Source organism: Peromyscus eremicus, chromosome 8a (assembly GCF_949786415.1).
Source record: "Peromyscus eremicus chromosome 8a, PerEre_H2_v1, whole genome shotgun sequence".
In the NCBI taxonomy this organism is placed as follows: domain Eukaryota; kingdom Metazoa; phylum Chordata; class Mammalia; order Rodentia; family Cricetidae; genus Peromyscus; species Peromyscus eremicus.
Window position 1 is genome coordinate 78,695,904 of NC_081423.1, and position 17,341 is coordinate 78,713,244.

Consider the following 17,341-nt stretch of genomic DNA (forward strand, 5'->3'; position numbering starts at 1 on the left):
ATGATAGCTCACAACCATCTGTAATGAGATCTGGTGCCCTCTTCTGTTGTGCAGGAACACATGCATGCAGAACACTGTATATATAATAAATAAAAAGTCTTTAAAAAAGAAAGAAAAAAACGCTGAGTATGGTGGTGCACACCTTTAGTCCCAGCACTTGGGAGGCAGAGGCAGGCAGATGTCTGTGTGTACGAGGACAGCCAGGGCTAGGTAGAGAGTCCCTGTTTCAATATACCACCCCCGACACACACACACACACACACACACATACACACACACACAAAAAAAAAAAAAAAAAGGAAGACTTGCCAGTCAGGATCATACATGCCTATAATTTCAAGACAGAGTCAGAGGCAAAAGGATCTTTGAAAGTTTGAGGTAGCCTGGACTACATAGTGATTTCTGGGCCAGAGTTACATAGGGAGACCTTGCTTCAGAACAAAAATAAAAACAAAGCATGAGGCTGGAGGATGGCTCAGCACTTGAGTACTTGCTGTTCTTACAGAGAATCTGGGTCTGATTCCCAGCACTCACATGGTAACTGACCACCATCTGTAACTCCAGTTCCAGTGGGTGTCTTTTTCTTACTTTCTGGACGCCCTCTTTTGACCTCCTCGGTGACCAGGCATGCAAGTACTGCACATACAATATACATGGGTAAAACCCTCACACACAAATCAAATAAGAGGTTTAATTCATGTTCCTTTTCTTTTCTGCCATATCCCACGTGACTCTGTCTCAGAACCCTGTCTAGAGTCAGTGAAGCGATGAGGAAAGGACAGACGCACAGACCGTGTACAGAAAAGCTGGGGTCAGGTGGGTTGTGTGAACACTGACGGAGTCCCGCCAGTAACAACCCAGAACCTCAGAGTGTTTATTATGTTCAGCACAGAGGCAGGAGTTAGCGAGTCTATGTAGGAGGAATCAGTAGGTGAGCAGACTAAGTCCATAAACATCTGAGAGGTGGAAGCTGTGGTTGCTAGTTTTTGTTCACCTTGATCAATCTTTCTCGCTTGGACCCCCAGGAAGCCTTTGCCATCTCTCTGAAGGGCCAAGAGGAGGTCTTGCCACTCCCTTGGGGCTGAGGCATCAAGATCTTTGGTATAGCAATGCCCGTGACAACTATACACATTCACTCAGGCCTTTACTCACTCAGGGATTTCTCTGCTCCCTACATTTAAAATATATATTTACTACACACACACACACACACACACACACACACACACACACACATTGTATGTATGTATGTAGGTCAGAGGAGGCATCAGATGCCCTAGTGCTGGAGTAACAGGCTGGTAAGCCACCTGATGTAGGTGTTAGGAACTGAACTTGGGTCCTCTGCAAGAGCAATATCTGCCCTTAACTGCTCAGCCGTTTCTCCAGCCCCTCACTTTATTTTTCATGTATAAAAACCCTATGTGATAGTCACAGCTGGAACCTGGGTCTTCTGCACAGGGGCTCTCCTGTGCGTTTTCACATCATGGTTGGTGATTCCCTACTAGGTAGGGAGACTTAGTGAACAGATTCTCTTTACACAGGTCAGGGGTCAGATAGCTGTAGGTCTTGGAGATGGCATCAAAGGTGGCCCTGGTGACGTTGCCCAGGGTGGCAGTGCAGCCTGGGCAGTGGTCTGTCACCTCACATGGGACAGCATGGGACTTTCCGATCTTGTTCTCCTAACAGCCTCTTCACATTAAAACAGTGGAAAGCTTGGCAAGATGATGGGCCCTAGGCTGGCCAATGGCTACCTCCTTGGAGCACTTAATGCCTAAACCAATGTGACTATTTTAGTCCCCAGTAGTAGTGACAAAAAACAAAAAAAACAAAACAAAACAAAACAAAAACAAACAAAAAAACCAGAAAAAAAATCAATTATCTCAGGTTTTTGTTTTTTAGACAGGGTGTCTCTGTGTAGCTTTGGAGCCTTTCCTGGAACTCACTCTGTAGCCCAGGCTGGCCTGCTGGGATTAAAGGCATGCGCCACCACCGCTCGGCTATCTCAGACTTCTTGATGGCAAGGAGTACAGGTAGATCTCTTCTGAGAACTTGATCTTTGGTGACAGGATGCCTTCGAGGATGCCCCCTACCTCCACCCAAACCTGGGGCCCCCAGTCACAGTGGCTCTCCAGCTTCACTACGGTTACCTGTTATTCAGTGTTTTCCTAAAGAAGCCTTGGAGAGCTTTGTGTAATTGGTTCTTCGTTTTCCCTTTATATGGGTTCTGGCGTTCAAAACCAGATCATCAGGCTCTAGCAGTGAGCATTGTTACATGATAAGCCGTCGTGCTAGCCCAGAGAAAACACATTTTTATGTAATTTAAATTGAAATAGGCAGAGGTGAGTGGCCGCTGTCTTGGCTAGTACGGATGACTGCGTCTGGGCGAACCAGATGTGGACGACTGGAAAGGGGAGGAACAAGAGGCAGGTGTAGGAGCATCCTTGATCATACTGGTTGTCTTGTACCAATGGACAACCTTCTCCTCCACCCTTACTCCAGCCCTGCTCAGCCTGGCCCTTCCCATCTGAAATGACTTGGGCTTTTGGACTTTCAATTCCTTGGGAAAAGAGGGTGGGGAGGGATTTCTCTCCCTACATTCAGTTTCCTGTCTCTGGGATTACATAGACTTCATAGGGTACAGATTGTTTCCACGCCCGGGTTTGAGAAAGAAGGGGACTGGATGATCAGTGGGAGGAAAGAGACTAAAGAGTCTCACTGTTTTGTTTGTTTGTTTTTTAAGGCAGGGTTTCTCTATGTAACAGTCCCGGCTGTCCCGCTTACTCTGTAGACCAGGCTGGCATCGAACTCACAGAGATCCACCTGCCTCAGCCTCCCGAGTGCTGGGACTAAAGACGTGCACCACCATGCTCAGCTGATACCACTGGTTTTTAACCTACACATGTGCCAAACATTCTACTTTACAAATTGGTGGTTTTAAAACTTGGGATAGTCAAAAATTTCATTAAATAAACTAGAGATGTTATGGGTCACACCAACTATCCAAGGATTTGGGAGCTTGAGGTAAGAGGATAAAAAGTACAGAGTAACCCTCAGCTACATAGCAAGTTTGAGGCCAGCCTGGGCTATATGAAATCCTACACCCTGCCTTACCAGCCATAAGTGTTAATGAGAAATGGATGTTCCAAGCACTTTGACAAAAATATAAAAAGACAGCTTCGCATAGCGGCGTTTTATTCCATGGAGTGTTAATAGATGGCTGTGTGTGCCTGTGGCACATAGGAGGTCTCGTGGAATAGATCTGGCCTGGGATGTGCCTTAGTGCTTTCCTAGCACTCCTGAGGCCTTGGGTTTTGTCCCCAGTGCTGGGGGAAGAAAGGGGATGCTGGGCTTGTAGCTCATGCTTATAATCACAGTACTTAGGCGGCTTACAAGGACTATCTCAAGTGTGAGGCCATTGTAGACTACACAGCAAGGCCCTGTCTCATAAAAACAAAAGAAAAAATAAAGGAATATTCCAACTATCTCTCCTTGTGGTGCAGGTGATTCTATAGAACACATTTCTTTGTTTCAGGGAACCTTTCACACCAAGAAAAGGATGCCTGAAAAACAGCCATGGACAACCTTTTCTAGGAAAAAAATGTTAATAAAACTTGGAGCCAGATATCAGGGTACATGCTGAAAGATCAGAGAAGCAGAGCAGCCAACCACTAGAAAGACTTCTTTTTTTTTTTTTTTTTTTTTTTGGTTTTTCGAGACAGGATTTCCCTGTGTAGCTTTGCGCCTTTCCTGGAACTCACTTGGTAGCCCAGTCTGGCCTCGAACTCACAGAGATCCGCCTGCCTCTGCCTCCCGAGTGCTGGGATTAAAGGCGTGTGCCACCACCGCCTGGCAAGACTTCTTACCTCTACGAAATCCTCAGTATGAAAGGACCCCCAAGCTCCTGTCTCCTCCTGCCTTATATTCCTCTCTCTGCCCAGCCACATCACTTCCTGTCTCCACCTCCCTAGTGCTGGGATTAAAAGTGTGAGATCCCAAGGTGTGTGCCACCACTGCCTGGCTCTTTCTCTTGTAGAGATCAATCTAAAATCCCAGGGTGGCCTTGAACTCACAGAGATCCGTCTGCTTATGCCTCCCAAGTGCTGGAATTAAAGGTGTGTGACACCACTGCCTGACCTCTAGGGCTAACCAGTGTCTTAGCTCCACACCCTGATCTTCAGTCAAGCTTTATTTGTTAGATCACAAACAAAATATCACCACAGGTAAATGAAGATGAAGACAGGAAGATAAGGGCTGGGATCTCCATTGTGCAGACTCATTCCCAGGGCCTCTGTCTGTCAGCGCCCCAACCACAGTGAAATCCGGGAACTCGAAAGAGGAGGGACTGCAGTTTCTATTTCTGCTTCACTGACATCACGTGTGAGAACAAGTGGAGGAATGGGCTCTAGGGGGGAGGGGGAGGGGGACAACTAAGGCCAGAGATGGTCATCCTATCCTCTAGACCTTGTTTCCTTATCTGAAAATAAATTGGACGGTGGGGATGTATCTTTAAGAACTCTGACGATGTAGCAGGAACCCTAATTCTGTGGCTGCACACATTTCTCTTTATGTACGTGCATGTGGTATGCATGCCATCTGCGTGCACACCCAAATGTGTACATGTGCATATGCAACACAGAGGTGGGTGTCTTCCTCATCACACTCCACCTTATTTATTTATTTATTTATTTATTTATTTACTATTTATTTATTTATTTATTTTTATTTATTACATATTCAGTGTCCTACCTGTATGTATGCCTGCATGCCAGAAGAGGGCACCAAATCTTAAATCTCATTATAGGTAGTTGTGAGCCACACCACGTGGTTGCTGGGAATTGAACTCAGGACTCAGGACCTCTGGAAGAGCAGCCAGTGCTCTTCACCTCTGAGCCATCTCTCCAGCTCCACTCCACCTTATTTTCTTGCCCCTTTCTCTCTCTCTCTCTCTCTCTCTCTCTCTCTCTCTCTCTCTCTCTCTCTCTCTCTCTTTTGTAAGTGTGTGTGTGGGGGTCTGTGTATGAATGTTTGTGTGTGTGTGTACACTTGTGTAGATGTGTGTGCAGACACATGTGGAGGTTCGAATCTGATATCAAGAATCATTCATTAGTCTGGAGAAATGACTCAGTGGTTAAGAGCACTGACTGCCTCTTCCAGAGGACCAGGATTCAATTCCCAGCACCCACATGGCAGCTCACAACTGTCTGTAACTCTAGAGCTGGGGGACCTAAAACTCATGGCAAAACACCAATGTACATAAAGATGAAAATAATATTTAAAAAAGAAAGAAGTACTACATTTTTAAAAAGCATGCTGGGCAGTGGTGGTGCATGCCTTTACTCCCAGCACCCAGGAGGCAGAGGCAGGTGGATCTCTGTTGAGTTTGAGGCCAGCCTGGTCTACAGAGTGAGTTCCAGGACAGCCAGGACTGTTACACGAAGAAACTCTGTCTTGAACCACCTCCCCCCCCCAAAAAAAAAAGAAGAATCATGCATGATTGCTCTTTCACCACCTTTTTCACTGAGGCAAGGCCTCTCAGTCAAACCCAGAGCTCACCGATATGGTTAGCCTTGCTAGTCAGTTTGTTCTGGGGAATCCCTGTCTCCACCCTCTGGGGTGGTAATTACAGACAAGCATCCACACTTACATATTATTTAAGTGGGCTTCTGGGGATCAGAACTCTGATCTTCAAGCTTGTACAGCAAGTGCTTTAAACTTCTCAGCCCATTTCTACTTCATTATTATTATTATTATTAATTATTATTATTATTATTGGTTTTTCGAGACAAGGTTTCTCTGTGTAGCTTTGTGCCTCTCCTGGAACTCACTTGGTAGCCCAGGCTGGCCTCGAACTCACAGAGATCCGCCTGGCTCTGCCTCCCAAGTGCTGGGATTAAAGGCGTGCACCACCACCGCCCGGCTCATTATTATTTTTTAACCTGTATTTACCACCAAAGGGACACAGTCTAGTTTCCAGGTTATAGACACAGTGTCTAAGACAATTCCATCACATGCTGGTAGGTAGAAAAGGTAACCACATTGAGCTGTCTTATAGCCATTAGTGTTCCTATGATACAGTGGCTTGAATGAGATGCCCCAATAGTCTCAGGTGTTTGAACGCTCGATTCCCAACTGATAGCACTATTTGAAAGGTTTAGGAGGTGTGGTCTTATTGGAGGAAATACGTCACTGGAAGCAGGCTGCTGTGGAATAATCCTTCTGTACACTGTGTAAATTACGCTGTGATTAGTTTTAATAAAGAAGCTGACTGGCCAATAGCTGGACAGGATAAGTAAGATTAGGTGGAAAAACCAGACTAAGGACACTGGGAAGAAGAAGGGCAGAGTCAGAGAGGTCACCAGGAGATGCAGAGAGAGCAAGATATGCTGGAGGACAGGTAAAGCCACGAGTCACATGGCAATACATAAATGAATAGAAATGGTTTAAGTTGTAAGAGCTAGTTAGTAATAAGCTTGAGCTATTGGCCAAGCATTTATAATTTATATGTTGGTTATTTGGGAACTGGCTGGCAGGAAAGAAAAGCCCGCCTACAGCAGGTTTGGAAAGTTTAAAGACTCACTGATAGATTCACAACACACCCCCACAGTTGGGCACGTCCGGCGGACCTAGACACTTCCGCCTAGCCAGTTCCAGGTCAAAATAGCCATTTCCAGGCCAAGGCATCTTGTGTGACCAGGACCCCGTGGCTTTGCATGGTTGCGTAAGAGCACGCAACACAATCATGTGATCTACGCGTATGCGTGGAGTAGCCACATTGACCTGTGTACGCGTGCGCCACCCAGCCTTTATAAGCCGGCACCATATTCCCGGCTTCCTTCTTCTCCACACACATGTCTCTTCCGCAGTCCTGAGCACTTGTCTGTCTCTCTTATCTTAATAAAACTCTTGTTAGTGGATTCTGTTGTGTTTCGTGACATTTCCTCGAAGGGTAAGAGTGCCGCCTAAATAACTAACATCTGGTGCCATTTCTGATTTGTTCTCTCCGCTTCTTGCTTTTGGAACAAGATGTGAGCTCTTAGCTGTTCCCGCAGTAGCCATGCCAACTGCCTTCACTCTGCCAGCATGGACTCTCTGTCAGATCAAATAAACTCTTTCTCCTTAAGTTTCCTCAATCATGATGTTTTACCACAACAACAGAAAAGTAACTAATGCGTATGATCAGGACCAAGTTGGACTCATCTCTGTATGAGGAGAAAACCCATGTCAACGAAGCTCTAAAGCTCTCCACGGCCACAGCCCACCCTATTCGTTGAAGTAGCATCTCTTACTGAATCTGAAACTAGCTAACCAAGCAAGCAACAGTGATCTTCCTGTCTCTACCTCTCTAGTATCAGAATTATAGGAACATACATACTACCATGCCTGGCTTTCTGACATGGGTGTTGGGGGGTCTGAACTTACGTTTGTGCTGCGGGGACTTTATGGAGTGAGATATTGTGCCAGCCCAGTTGTGTACATTTCTACAACATCCCCACATGAATGACACTTAAAGAAAAATACATCCGCGGTATGCAAAGTTTCACCTCCTCAGCACCCTTTGCCTCTTCCCCATGGCCTACCTCAAATCCATCTTTGGCTTTATTTTGATCATCCCAGAAGAAAGCGTTGTCAGGCTGGACTCTGATTTGGGGATCAGAATAAAGATCTTTTTTTTTCTAATTAACTACTTGGAAGGATCCCAAGCCTGGGAAAGAGCCTGTATGTCAGTTGCTGAGCAAATGAAACTTCTGAGGGTCTTCACTGTGTTTATTGAGTCAGGTGGGTGCCTTAGGAAGAAAAACAACAGTGAAAATAACAGGCTGGGTCTGGGACCTTGTTCTCACACACACACACACACACACACACCCATGCACACTCATCGCTTATTTGGAGTTCTCAGGTGGGGTCCCAGTCCAAATATTTTGACAGCTGGGAAGACCCTCAACACTCTGCTTCAACCTCTCACACCTAGGCCTGCAAAGCCCTTTACTAAATGAGTGACTTCGTCTTTATCTCTTTCTCTTTCTTTCGAGACAGTGTCTTAGTATCCAGGCAGGTCGGTCTTGAACTAACGATATAGCTGATGATGACTTTGAATTTCTGAGTCCTCTGCCTCTACTTACTGAGTGCTGTGATTATTGGTGTGCACCACAACACCCTGTTTAAGAGGTGCTGGGGGGGGCTGGAGAGATGGCTCAGAGGTTAAGAGCACTGCTTGTGCTTCCAAAGGTCCTGAGTTCAATTCCCAGCACCCACATGGTGGCTCACAACCATCTGTAATGAGATCTGGTACCCTCTTCTGGCTTGCAGGGATATGTGCAGACAGAACACTGTAGACATAATAAATAAGTAAATCTTTAAAAAAAAAAAGAGGTGCTGGGGAATCGAACCCAGGATTTCATGCTTTCTCGACAAGCACTCTACCAACTGAGCTACATCTCCAGCCCTCCTTCCCTTGTCTCCTTCCTCTCCCCTCCCACTTACCCCCTTCTTTCATTTCATTTCCCCATTCCTGTTATTTATTTATTCACTAATGTATTTTTTACTTTATTCTTCAGGGGAAAGGATGCATGCCATGCACTCGCCCACTCCCTGCAGTCGAATTTCCCACATTTGGGGGAACCGCAGGTTTATCCTTTTGGAGTGCAATGAATAAACTTATTTTTTGAGACAGGGTCTCTCTCTCTCTCTCTGTGTGATTCAGGCTGGCCTAGAACTCACTATGCAGCCCAGGGTGGCCTCCAACTTTCAACACTTCTGCCTCTCCACTCCGAGGGCTGGGAATACAGGTCTAGAAAAACCACATCTGCTCTGTTTTGTTTTGTTCTTTATATTTTTTGTTTTTGTTTTTGAGTCAGGATCTCCTTTGTTGCCTAGGCTGGCCTAGAATTTTCTATAAAATCCAAGCTATTGGATTTCCACTTCTGCTTCCGTCTCCGTGTTGCTAGTTTTACAGGTCTGTGACACTACGCCCAGCTGGTTTTCCGGTCTCTGGCTTACCTAGCACAGAGGATTTCTTGGCCGTTGGTCTCTGGCCTGCGGGTATACCTGACTCTTGAAGCCTGCTTTGGCCTACAGCGGGGCAGCTCGCCTGCTCACCTTGCTTGTTCCTGTCAGCCCTCCTGAGAGGACAGCCTCTCCAGACATCGGCCTGTTAGCTCCCATTGCAGCCAGTTTCCTCATAAATAACCAGTTGTCAGGGATTTTATGGAGCCCCTCTGTAAACCATAAATCTTTGCCGTTCAGTCCAGTATCCTGTCCTTCATTTCCATCACAATATGGCTCCGGAGGGATGGGGTGGGGGTGGGATGTCAGAGAAACTGAAGCCCCAGCCGAGTAGAGCAGATTGGTGAAATACTGGGAAAATAGAGAGATGGCGGGGGGAGGAGAACAGAGCTGTGACAGTTGGTCTTAGGGAAACATCTGCTGGGTGGCCAGTTGATGGTGGTCACTTGAGCCCTTAGGGCACCAGAGAGGAGGCAGGGGAGAGAGAAGGCGGGGTGTGGGTGGTAAAGAGGTTTCTAGAAGAGTAGCAGATGGCTGTTGATTCCACCTTGGTTCTTCTATTCATTCCAGGGTGAATGTAAACATCAGGTCACAGGCTGCCATTGTCCTGGGGCTAAGCTCTATTTTTGCCTCCTGAGTGTGTGGGCAGCAGGTGAGAAGCAAACTTCCAGCTTAGGTCACCACCTCAGCAGACCAGCTCTCCACACAGCTGGGGATGAAAGTTTATTTGTAGCTGTTGACGACTCCCCAGGCCCCTTCCCCATGCTTAGAGACCAAACCCAGGACCCTGTGCTTACCAGACAAGCTACCATTAAGCCACACCCCCAACACAGCACTCTCTCTAGGGTACCCTAGAAGAAAGGTTCTCTGATAGAGACAACCTCCCCTCAGGTTTATGGTGGCTGCTTTCTTCAGAGAAGAGAAACTCTGATTCAGTTTCTTTGTGCATGTAGTGTGGCTCAAATGTTTTCACTCTGAAATAATTTTATACTATGTTAGTGGGGATTTTGTTGTTTCTGACTTAATAAACTTGACTGCTTGGAACATTTCTCCTCTGGGCAATGGCAGAAAGCAGCTCTTGGGGACGGAGCTACAGTCACATTTAGTAATTGTCCTTGTGTGTGGTTATGGAAGGGTGTTAGGAGAAGGAAGCTGGGCCTCTTAGAGACCTACACACGACACTCATGGGCAAAGTTCAAGGGTCAGTGCAAAGCAGACGAGGTCAACACAGGACAGGGAGGTGAGACCTCAGTGTTTCTTGGCCTTGGGTTTCATTGGGTGAGTTTTTTTCTTTTGTTTTGGGCTTTGAGACAGGAGTCTGATTTGTAGCCCAGGTTGCCTCGGGTAGAAGATCCTGTTTCACTAAGCCTGGGATGACAGATTACAGATTCATATCAGCACTCCAGCTTGGTGCCTCGCCCCTTCTCCTGCATTTGCCCGTTATTGCATAATTCCAGGGCACACTCATTGGCACAGTTCCCAGGAAAGCTGCTAAGAACTGTAGCAAGTCCTTCTCTGTATGGCCAGCTCCTAAATAACAACACAAGACTTAGTATTGGCTGGCGACTCGGCCTCTCTTCTTCCAGGAGCCTCTCCGTCCCCAGAAGTCCCGCCTAATTTCTTCCTGCCTAGCTATTGGCCATTCAGCTCTTTATCAAACCAATCACGGTGACACATCTTCACACAGTGTAAGGGAATATTCCGCAACAAAGAACCCCACAGAAAGTTTCCTGGATTCGTTTAGATCAGACACTTAGCTTCGACCTCTTCCTTTAGTGCTTGCCGCTAAAGGTTTCCGTGTTTCTCGTGCCTACATTTCCTCTCGAGCTGCTTGCAAAGGTTTTCAGCAGTGAGGATCCATTCACTATCCTACTTCTTGAGACTAAACCTTTGCCGCAGGAACGGCCACATTTCAGTGACATCAAGTCAAGCACCTAAAAAATTAAGAATGAAGAGGAAGACGGAGTTGTAGCTCAGTCGGTAGAGTGCTTGCCTAGCATGTTCAAAGCCCTGGGATCAATCCCCAGGATGGTTAAACAGCACGGCTAAACCCGGTGTAGTAACGCACACCTGTGATCCCAGATGTAGAGACAAAAGGATCAACGTCCCAGGCCAAAAAGCCTTGTCCGAAACAAAACCCCGCTGTTTAAAAACACAGCAGCTTCAAATCAATCCTTTGATCTTTCAACAAATGCTGAACCAGCACTTGCGGGAAGAACTTGTTTTTTTTCTTTCTGCCTGTCTGTCTTTACAGGCAGTTTGGCAGGTGGGCAGTATAGATTAAGAAAGGAGGAAACGAAAAGACTGAATCCAGTCACTACAGAGGTTCCCCACCCTAAATACAATCAAATGAGACCCGTGCTCCCTTACGTCTCACCGACTCTGCAGTCGGTGTGGGCGGCCTTCGTTTACTGGTCGGTTCAGTGCAGACCATGACCCCTCCAAATTCTGGAAGAGACCTCATGATCCAATAAGCCGGAGCGGCTCATTATAGGTTTGCAATACCCATTATACTGTGAAAGACGCTGACCCTCGGAGAGCCCACGGCCCCCACAGTTACAAACAAGCCCGGAAAAAACTACTGATTCCGTGCTTTTAATCCACTGCTCTCTCGCCGAGCATCCAGCTTCTGGTCCGGGATAAGTACTTGTCTCTAGAGAATCTAAAACCAAAGCAAGCCTGTCTCTCCAGGCCGATCTGAAGAGCAGCAGCTTTGGGTGGCCGCGTTCCACGCGCCCCTGTGCAGCCCCCCCACCCCCTACTCCCATCGCCCGAACCCAGGGGTGAGGGGGTGGGGTGGGTGGGGCGCGGGCGGGGCGGGGCCAGGCGGAGACGCGTTCCTGGCGCTAGGCAGCGGAGCCCGAGCGTCCTCCGCGTCTCCAGGGACAACCTAGGCGCTTCCCTCCGCGGGCGGGCGCAGTGACGGTTAATCAGATTCCCGACCGAGGGGGCATGGCCGCCTGCTGCAGGGGCCAATCGAAAGCCTGGGAGGCCCTATATGCAAATATGAGGGCCGGGCGGACCCGAGGTTAGGAGGGGCGCAGGTCGGGGTCGCCGTACCGGGCGTGTGGCAGCCAATGGGAGCCTGGTTCCTTGCTCCGTGGAGGTGTGGGTCGGCTAGGGTGGTTGCGAGAGATGAGAGCTTCCCAACCGTGGAGAGCCCCGGCAGTAGCCATAGCGGGTAAGGAAGCTCGGAAACCGGGTGCTGGCCCTAAATCGCCGCCTTCCTACTGCCGTTTCCCTCAAACACTGGCTCTACCCAGGGCCACCCCTCTGCCTTCCTCGATGGCGTCCCCAGAGGCCAGCCTCTCACCCTCACCAACCCTAGGCTCCCGACGTGGTTCATCACTTCTCTGTCCCTGGTACTAATACCCACTTCCCGCCCTTCCATACCTAACCACCGGGGCGCAGTCCCTTAGATACCAACCATCTCCGGGACACTGGAGGAACTCCTCACCTCTTCCCCCTACCCACGCCGGGTCTGTCATCATTTTTAACTTCGTCCGAAGAATCCTTCTAGAAAGACAGTTTTGTTGGTTTATTTTTCCTGCCTGGAATAACCCGATGCCTACCTACATCGATGCCTTTCCCGTTCCAGCTCTTTCTTTTGCCTCTCACTTTTATTTGTTTGTTTGTTTATTTGGCCCGTCCTGAATACTCTTCGAGCCTTGAGAAAGTTGTCTAGAATTTGAGCTCTAGGGAAATATATCCTTTACTTTTGGAAACAAAATGGGGAGGGAACTAAATGTTCATGAACTGCTGTTATGTGCCAGGCGCTCCCAAATTTTTGTTTAGTATTTGTACCAGTTCTATCATTCATGTCGTCGTCATCACCATTTGGGGGTGCTGGAGATCGAACCCAGGGGCTTGGGCAAGTGCTTCAACGACGAGCCCCCACCCCCTCCCCCCTCCCCCATATCCTTACTTGATAATATGGTACTTATTTTGAACCAAGCACTACTTGAAAAGCGGTAGAAATACTGGCTGGGTCTTTAGAACGAGATGAATAGTATCTTTATTTAGGAGGGAAGTGAGGTAGAGTTCACTACCTAGGGTCACCACTGTAGAAAGCAAAAGAGTACAAGGCATGGCTGTCACTCAGCTGCCATCCCAGCCCCTTGGGGGATGCGGAGGAAAGAGAATTTCAAACTTGGCGTCAGCCTAGGCTGCATAGTGAGACCCCGTGGAAAGGAAAAACAAGAAAGGAAATAGAGATGGTATGTGGATCCAGGTTTACCTAGGCTGATATTTTCCCGAGTGTCATGGAGGAAATGGCTGGCCATGACCCTGGCCTGAAAACTGCATCTTTAAAACAAACAACTCAGTGAATGAAAGAAAGGAAATTGCGCCTTCTAATATCACAAAATGCCCCCAGTTTCTAGCAGAATAAAAGATGGCATCTGAGTGGGCAAGACTCCTATTGCTGCCAGTCAGTCTGGCTGGCCTGTTATTCTCGGCACTGGCTGGATTGTGCGGGCAGATCTAATGTAATCACTAGCTCTCGTCTGGCTGCTCCTTCTGTGAGTCTTGCTATGTTTCTTAAGCTAACCTGGAGCTTGGTCACATAGCCCCAGCTCTTCTCCTCAGCCCTCGCAGCCTCAACCCCCTGAGTCCTGGGCTTACACACAGGAGCCACTGTGCCTCTGGGGGTGAAGTTCTTTTTTTTTCCTTTTAAGATTTTATTTATTTATTTATTTATTTATTTATTTATTTATTTATTTATTTATATGTATGTATACAGTGTTCTGCCTGCATGTATGCCTGCAGGCCAGAAGAGGGCACCAGATCTCATTATAGATGGTTGTGAGCCACCATGTGGTTGCTGGGAATTGAACTCAGGACCTCTGGAAGACCAGTCAGTACTCTTAACCTCTGAGCCATCTCTCCAGCCCCTCCCTCCCTTTTTTTTTTTTTTTTTTTTTAAGATTTTTTATTTAAAAACATTATGGAACGCTTCACGAATTTGCGTACCATCTTTGTTCAGGGGCCATGCTAATCTTCTCTGTACCATTCCAATTTTAGTATCTGTGCTGCCGAAGCGAGCATGGGGGTGAAGTTCTTATCCTCCTGGTGCTCTTGTATTCCCAGAGAAGACAGAGAATGAATAAAGGAGTGATAACTTGGCTGTTTGTGCCCCGTTAAATCAGAAGGCTAAACCAAAGCTAGATCCAGAGTGCTCTTTTTTTTTTTTTTTTCTTTTGTCCATTGACTATTTTCCCAACAGCTGTCCACTGGAGACCTTCCTAGGGATGCTTCTAGTGGGAGAATGACTCAAAGATGACCAGGGGGATGATGAAGGAAGGAGAAGGAGGTCATGGGCAGACAATACAGGAAAGTCTTTGGCTCTCTATGTGTTCCTACAGACTTGGAAGAGTGTGGGCTTTGAAACACAGATAAAAGAGCCTGGCTGACCGTCAAGATGGCTTCCCCCATCATTCTTGTTAGTCAGCCCTCCAACTATTCTTTCCTGCTGTTTATAGGACTCTGGTATTCGTTCAGTCTTGCAAAAGAAAGCACTAAAAAAATTTCCGCCCTTTGGAACAGTGCCAGGGGACGAAGAGTAGAAAACACGTTTAATCCTTCAGAAGTGGACCCAAGGCCTGCATGGTGGGGTTGTTGGTGAACCCTTCACTTAGGAGTTGGAAGGTCAAGGCTAGCCACCCTGGGTTACATGAGACCCTAAGTCACAAAGCAAAAGCAAAAACAAACAAATACACGCTTTCCCTCAAAAAAGAAAAGAATAAGGACCTAGTTACCAACTGTTCTCCCAAACAACCTGCCGAGCCTTTACAGGGCCGTGGCAGTACTCACTGCCTCCCCCTGGTGGCCAATGCAGGGCACTTCCATGCGGTCTAACTAGGATTGGTTGGTTATTCTTGACTTGGAAGATCTCAAGATCAAACCGGTGCTAACAAGGGAGGAATCATCAGTGTCTCAAATATCCTATTTGGAAAGGTGAAATGGACATTTTTATGCCATTAGGAGAAACTGAAGGTGCCATTGTGTGTTAATACATTAATAACAACTTCTGGTCTTCTGTTTGAGGGGGGTTGTTTGCTTTTGTTTTTGTTTTGTTTTGTTTTGTTTTTGAGACAGGGTCTCACTATGTAGCTCTGGCTGGACTGCAACTTACAATGTAGACCAAGCTGGCCTTAAACTCACAGATCTGAGTACCTCTGCTTCCCAAGTGCTGAGACTAAAGCTGTGCATCACCTCGATTGAAAACACACACACACACACACACACACACACACACGTATTATATAATACATGTATATGTATACATAGATACATATATATGTACACACATATACATAGATACATACATATACATACATACACACACACACTATATATATATATATATATAGAGAGAGAGGGGGGGGGGGCGGGAGAGAGAGGAGAGAGAGAGTCTTGCTTGTAGCCCAGGCTAGCCGGGAACTCTTGGTGACCCTTCTTTATCAGCCTCCCATGTTCGTGAATTGCAGGCACACATCACCGTGCCTGACTTAACCTTCTCTCCTGAGCCCTCCAAGGGTCTTGGTCTGTTTTGTCTGCCTGCTGTCCTCGCTAAAAGAAAGACAATGGAGGTAGGGGCTGGAATTTTGGTCCTGGCTGCCATGGCTTGGTCTCTAATCCAGATGAGTGTCGTTAGTATGTGCATGTGCTTGCCTGAGCGAAAGCTGTCCTGAAAATAAGTGGATGGTTGAATTAGATTTTCTTCAAGGTTTCTCCCTGCTGTAATATAGAGGGATTCCTTGAGAGCTTAGAAAATGTTTTAAATACATTCCTGGGTTTGATCCTCGGCATCCCATAAACTGGATGTGGTGGTATACACCTATAAGCCCAGAAATTGGGAGCTAGAGGCAGGAAGATTAGAAGTTTAAGGTCATTTTGGCTGCTTAGCAAGCTTGAGGCCAGTCTGGGTTTAGCTGGGTCAATTCTATGTTTTTTCTGATATCATAAAATTAAAATGCTTTGGGTGGGAGGTAATGGGGTATGGGCTGATGGTAGACCTTGTGCCTAGCTTTTTTAAGGCCCCAAGTTCAATCCTCATTCAACAAAAATGAATGGATGAATGATTTTTCATTGATCCCCGAGTGAAGCAGTTTTTATTCTAACTCAGAATTGCTTAAAAAAAAAATTTCAGGGGCACTAACGTAGGGTTCAGGAGCAGAGTGCTCACCCATCATCCTGTGTGAGGTCTCAATCCACAGTTCTACAAAAGGAAACTAACAGACCCTCTGCTTACAGGCTAATAATATGCAGGAACAAAACTGGGAAGTTCAGACATTTGGTGTGGACAGGCATATAGTACCAGTGAGAAAATCAGGTCAGACATGGTGGCTCAGTTTATGATCACTGAGGCAGGAGGCTGGAGTTCAAGGCCAACTACTGCTACATAGAGTTCTAGGCCTTATGAGAAAACTGATACACTCGCCCATGGTCAAGAAAGCCGAGTGGGTGGGCAGTGGCTCGGAAGGCGAAAGGATCTGCCACCAGGCCTTGATGACCCAAGTTTGATCCCTGAGATCCACGTGGTGGAAGAAAGAACTGTTTTCACAAGTTGTTCTTTGACCTCCACAACATGCCATGGCATATACACACGTGCACACATACACACCTATACATGCACATAAAATAAATAAAATTTCACTTAAAAAAAGAAAATGGGGTGGGGGTTGAGCCAAGTGTGGTAGTGCAAGCCTGTAACCCCAGCACTTGGGAGGCTGAAGCAGGAGAATCACAGCAAGTTCCAGGCCAGGCAGGGCTACACAGCAAAACTTTGTCTCAAAAAAACAAAAAATAAGGGCTGAGGAGATAGCCAGGAGGGTAAACTGTTTGCTGGGCAAGCATTAGGATCCCAGTCCCCAGTGTGTCTATTCCCAGGACTAGTGGGACAGAGACAGGGACAGAGACAGGCAGAGCTCAGGGGCAGAGACAGGGACAGAGACAGGGGCAGAGACAGACAGAGCTCAGGGGCAGAGACAGGGGCAGAGATAGGCAGAGCTCAGGGGCAGAGACAGGCAGAGCTCAGGGGCAGAGACAGGGACAGAGACAGGCAGAGACAGGGACAGAGACAGGGGCAGAGACAGGCAGAGACAGGGGCAGAGCCAGGCAGAGCTCAGGGGCAGAGACAGGGACAGAGACAGGGGCAGAGACAGGCAGAGCTCAGGGGCAGAGACAGGCAGAGCTCAGGGGCAGAGACAGGGACAGAGACAGGGGCAGAGACAGGGGCAGAGACAGGGACAGAGACAGGGGCAGAGACAGGCAGAGACAGGGACAGAGACAGGGGCAGAGACAGGGACAGAGACAGGGGCAGAGATAGGGACAGAGA

At 47.4% G+C, this 17,341-nt stretch overlaps 1 protein-coding gene and 1 non-coding gene across 2 annotated transcripts in view; one reads left to right on the forward strand and one right to left on the reverse strand.

Annotated features, from left to right (window-relative positions):
* Positions 1 to 12,045: 12,045 nt before the first annotated feature.
* Positions 12,046 to 17,341, forward strand: part of Ttll6 (tubulin tyrosine ligase like 6) — a 35,649-nt gene continuing 30,353 nt past the window's right edge. The window contains exon 1 of the mRNA XM_059271611.1: positions 12,046 to 12,184. Within this exon, the coding sequence (XP_059127594.1) occupies positions 12,081 to 12,184 (104 nt within the window). The 5' untranslated portion in view covers positions 12,046 to 12,080. The remainder of the gene's footprint in view (positions 12,185 to 17,341) is intronic.
* On the reverse strand, positions 13,943 to 14,049 carry LOC131918084 (U6 spliceosomal RNA). The gene has a single exon (XR_009380833.1). It is a non-coding gene; the product is annotated as a U6 spliceosomal RNA (small nuclear RNA).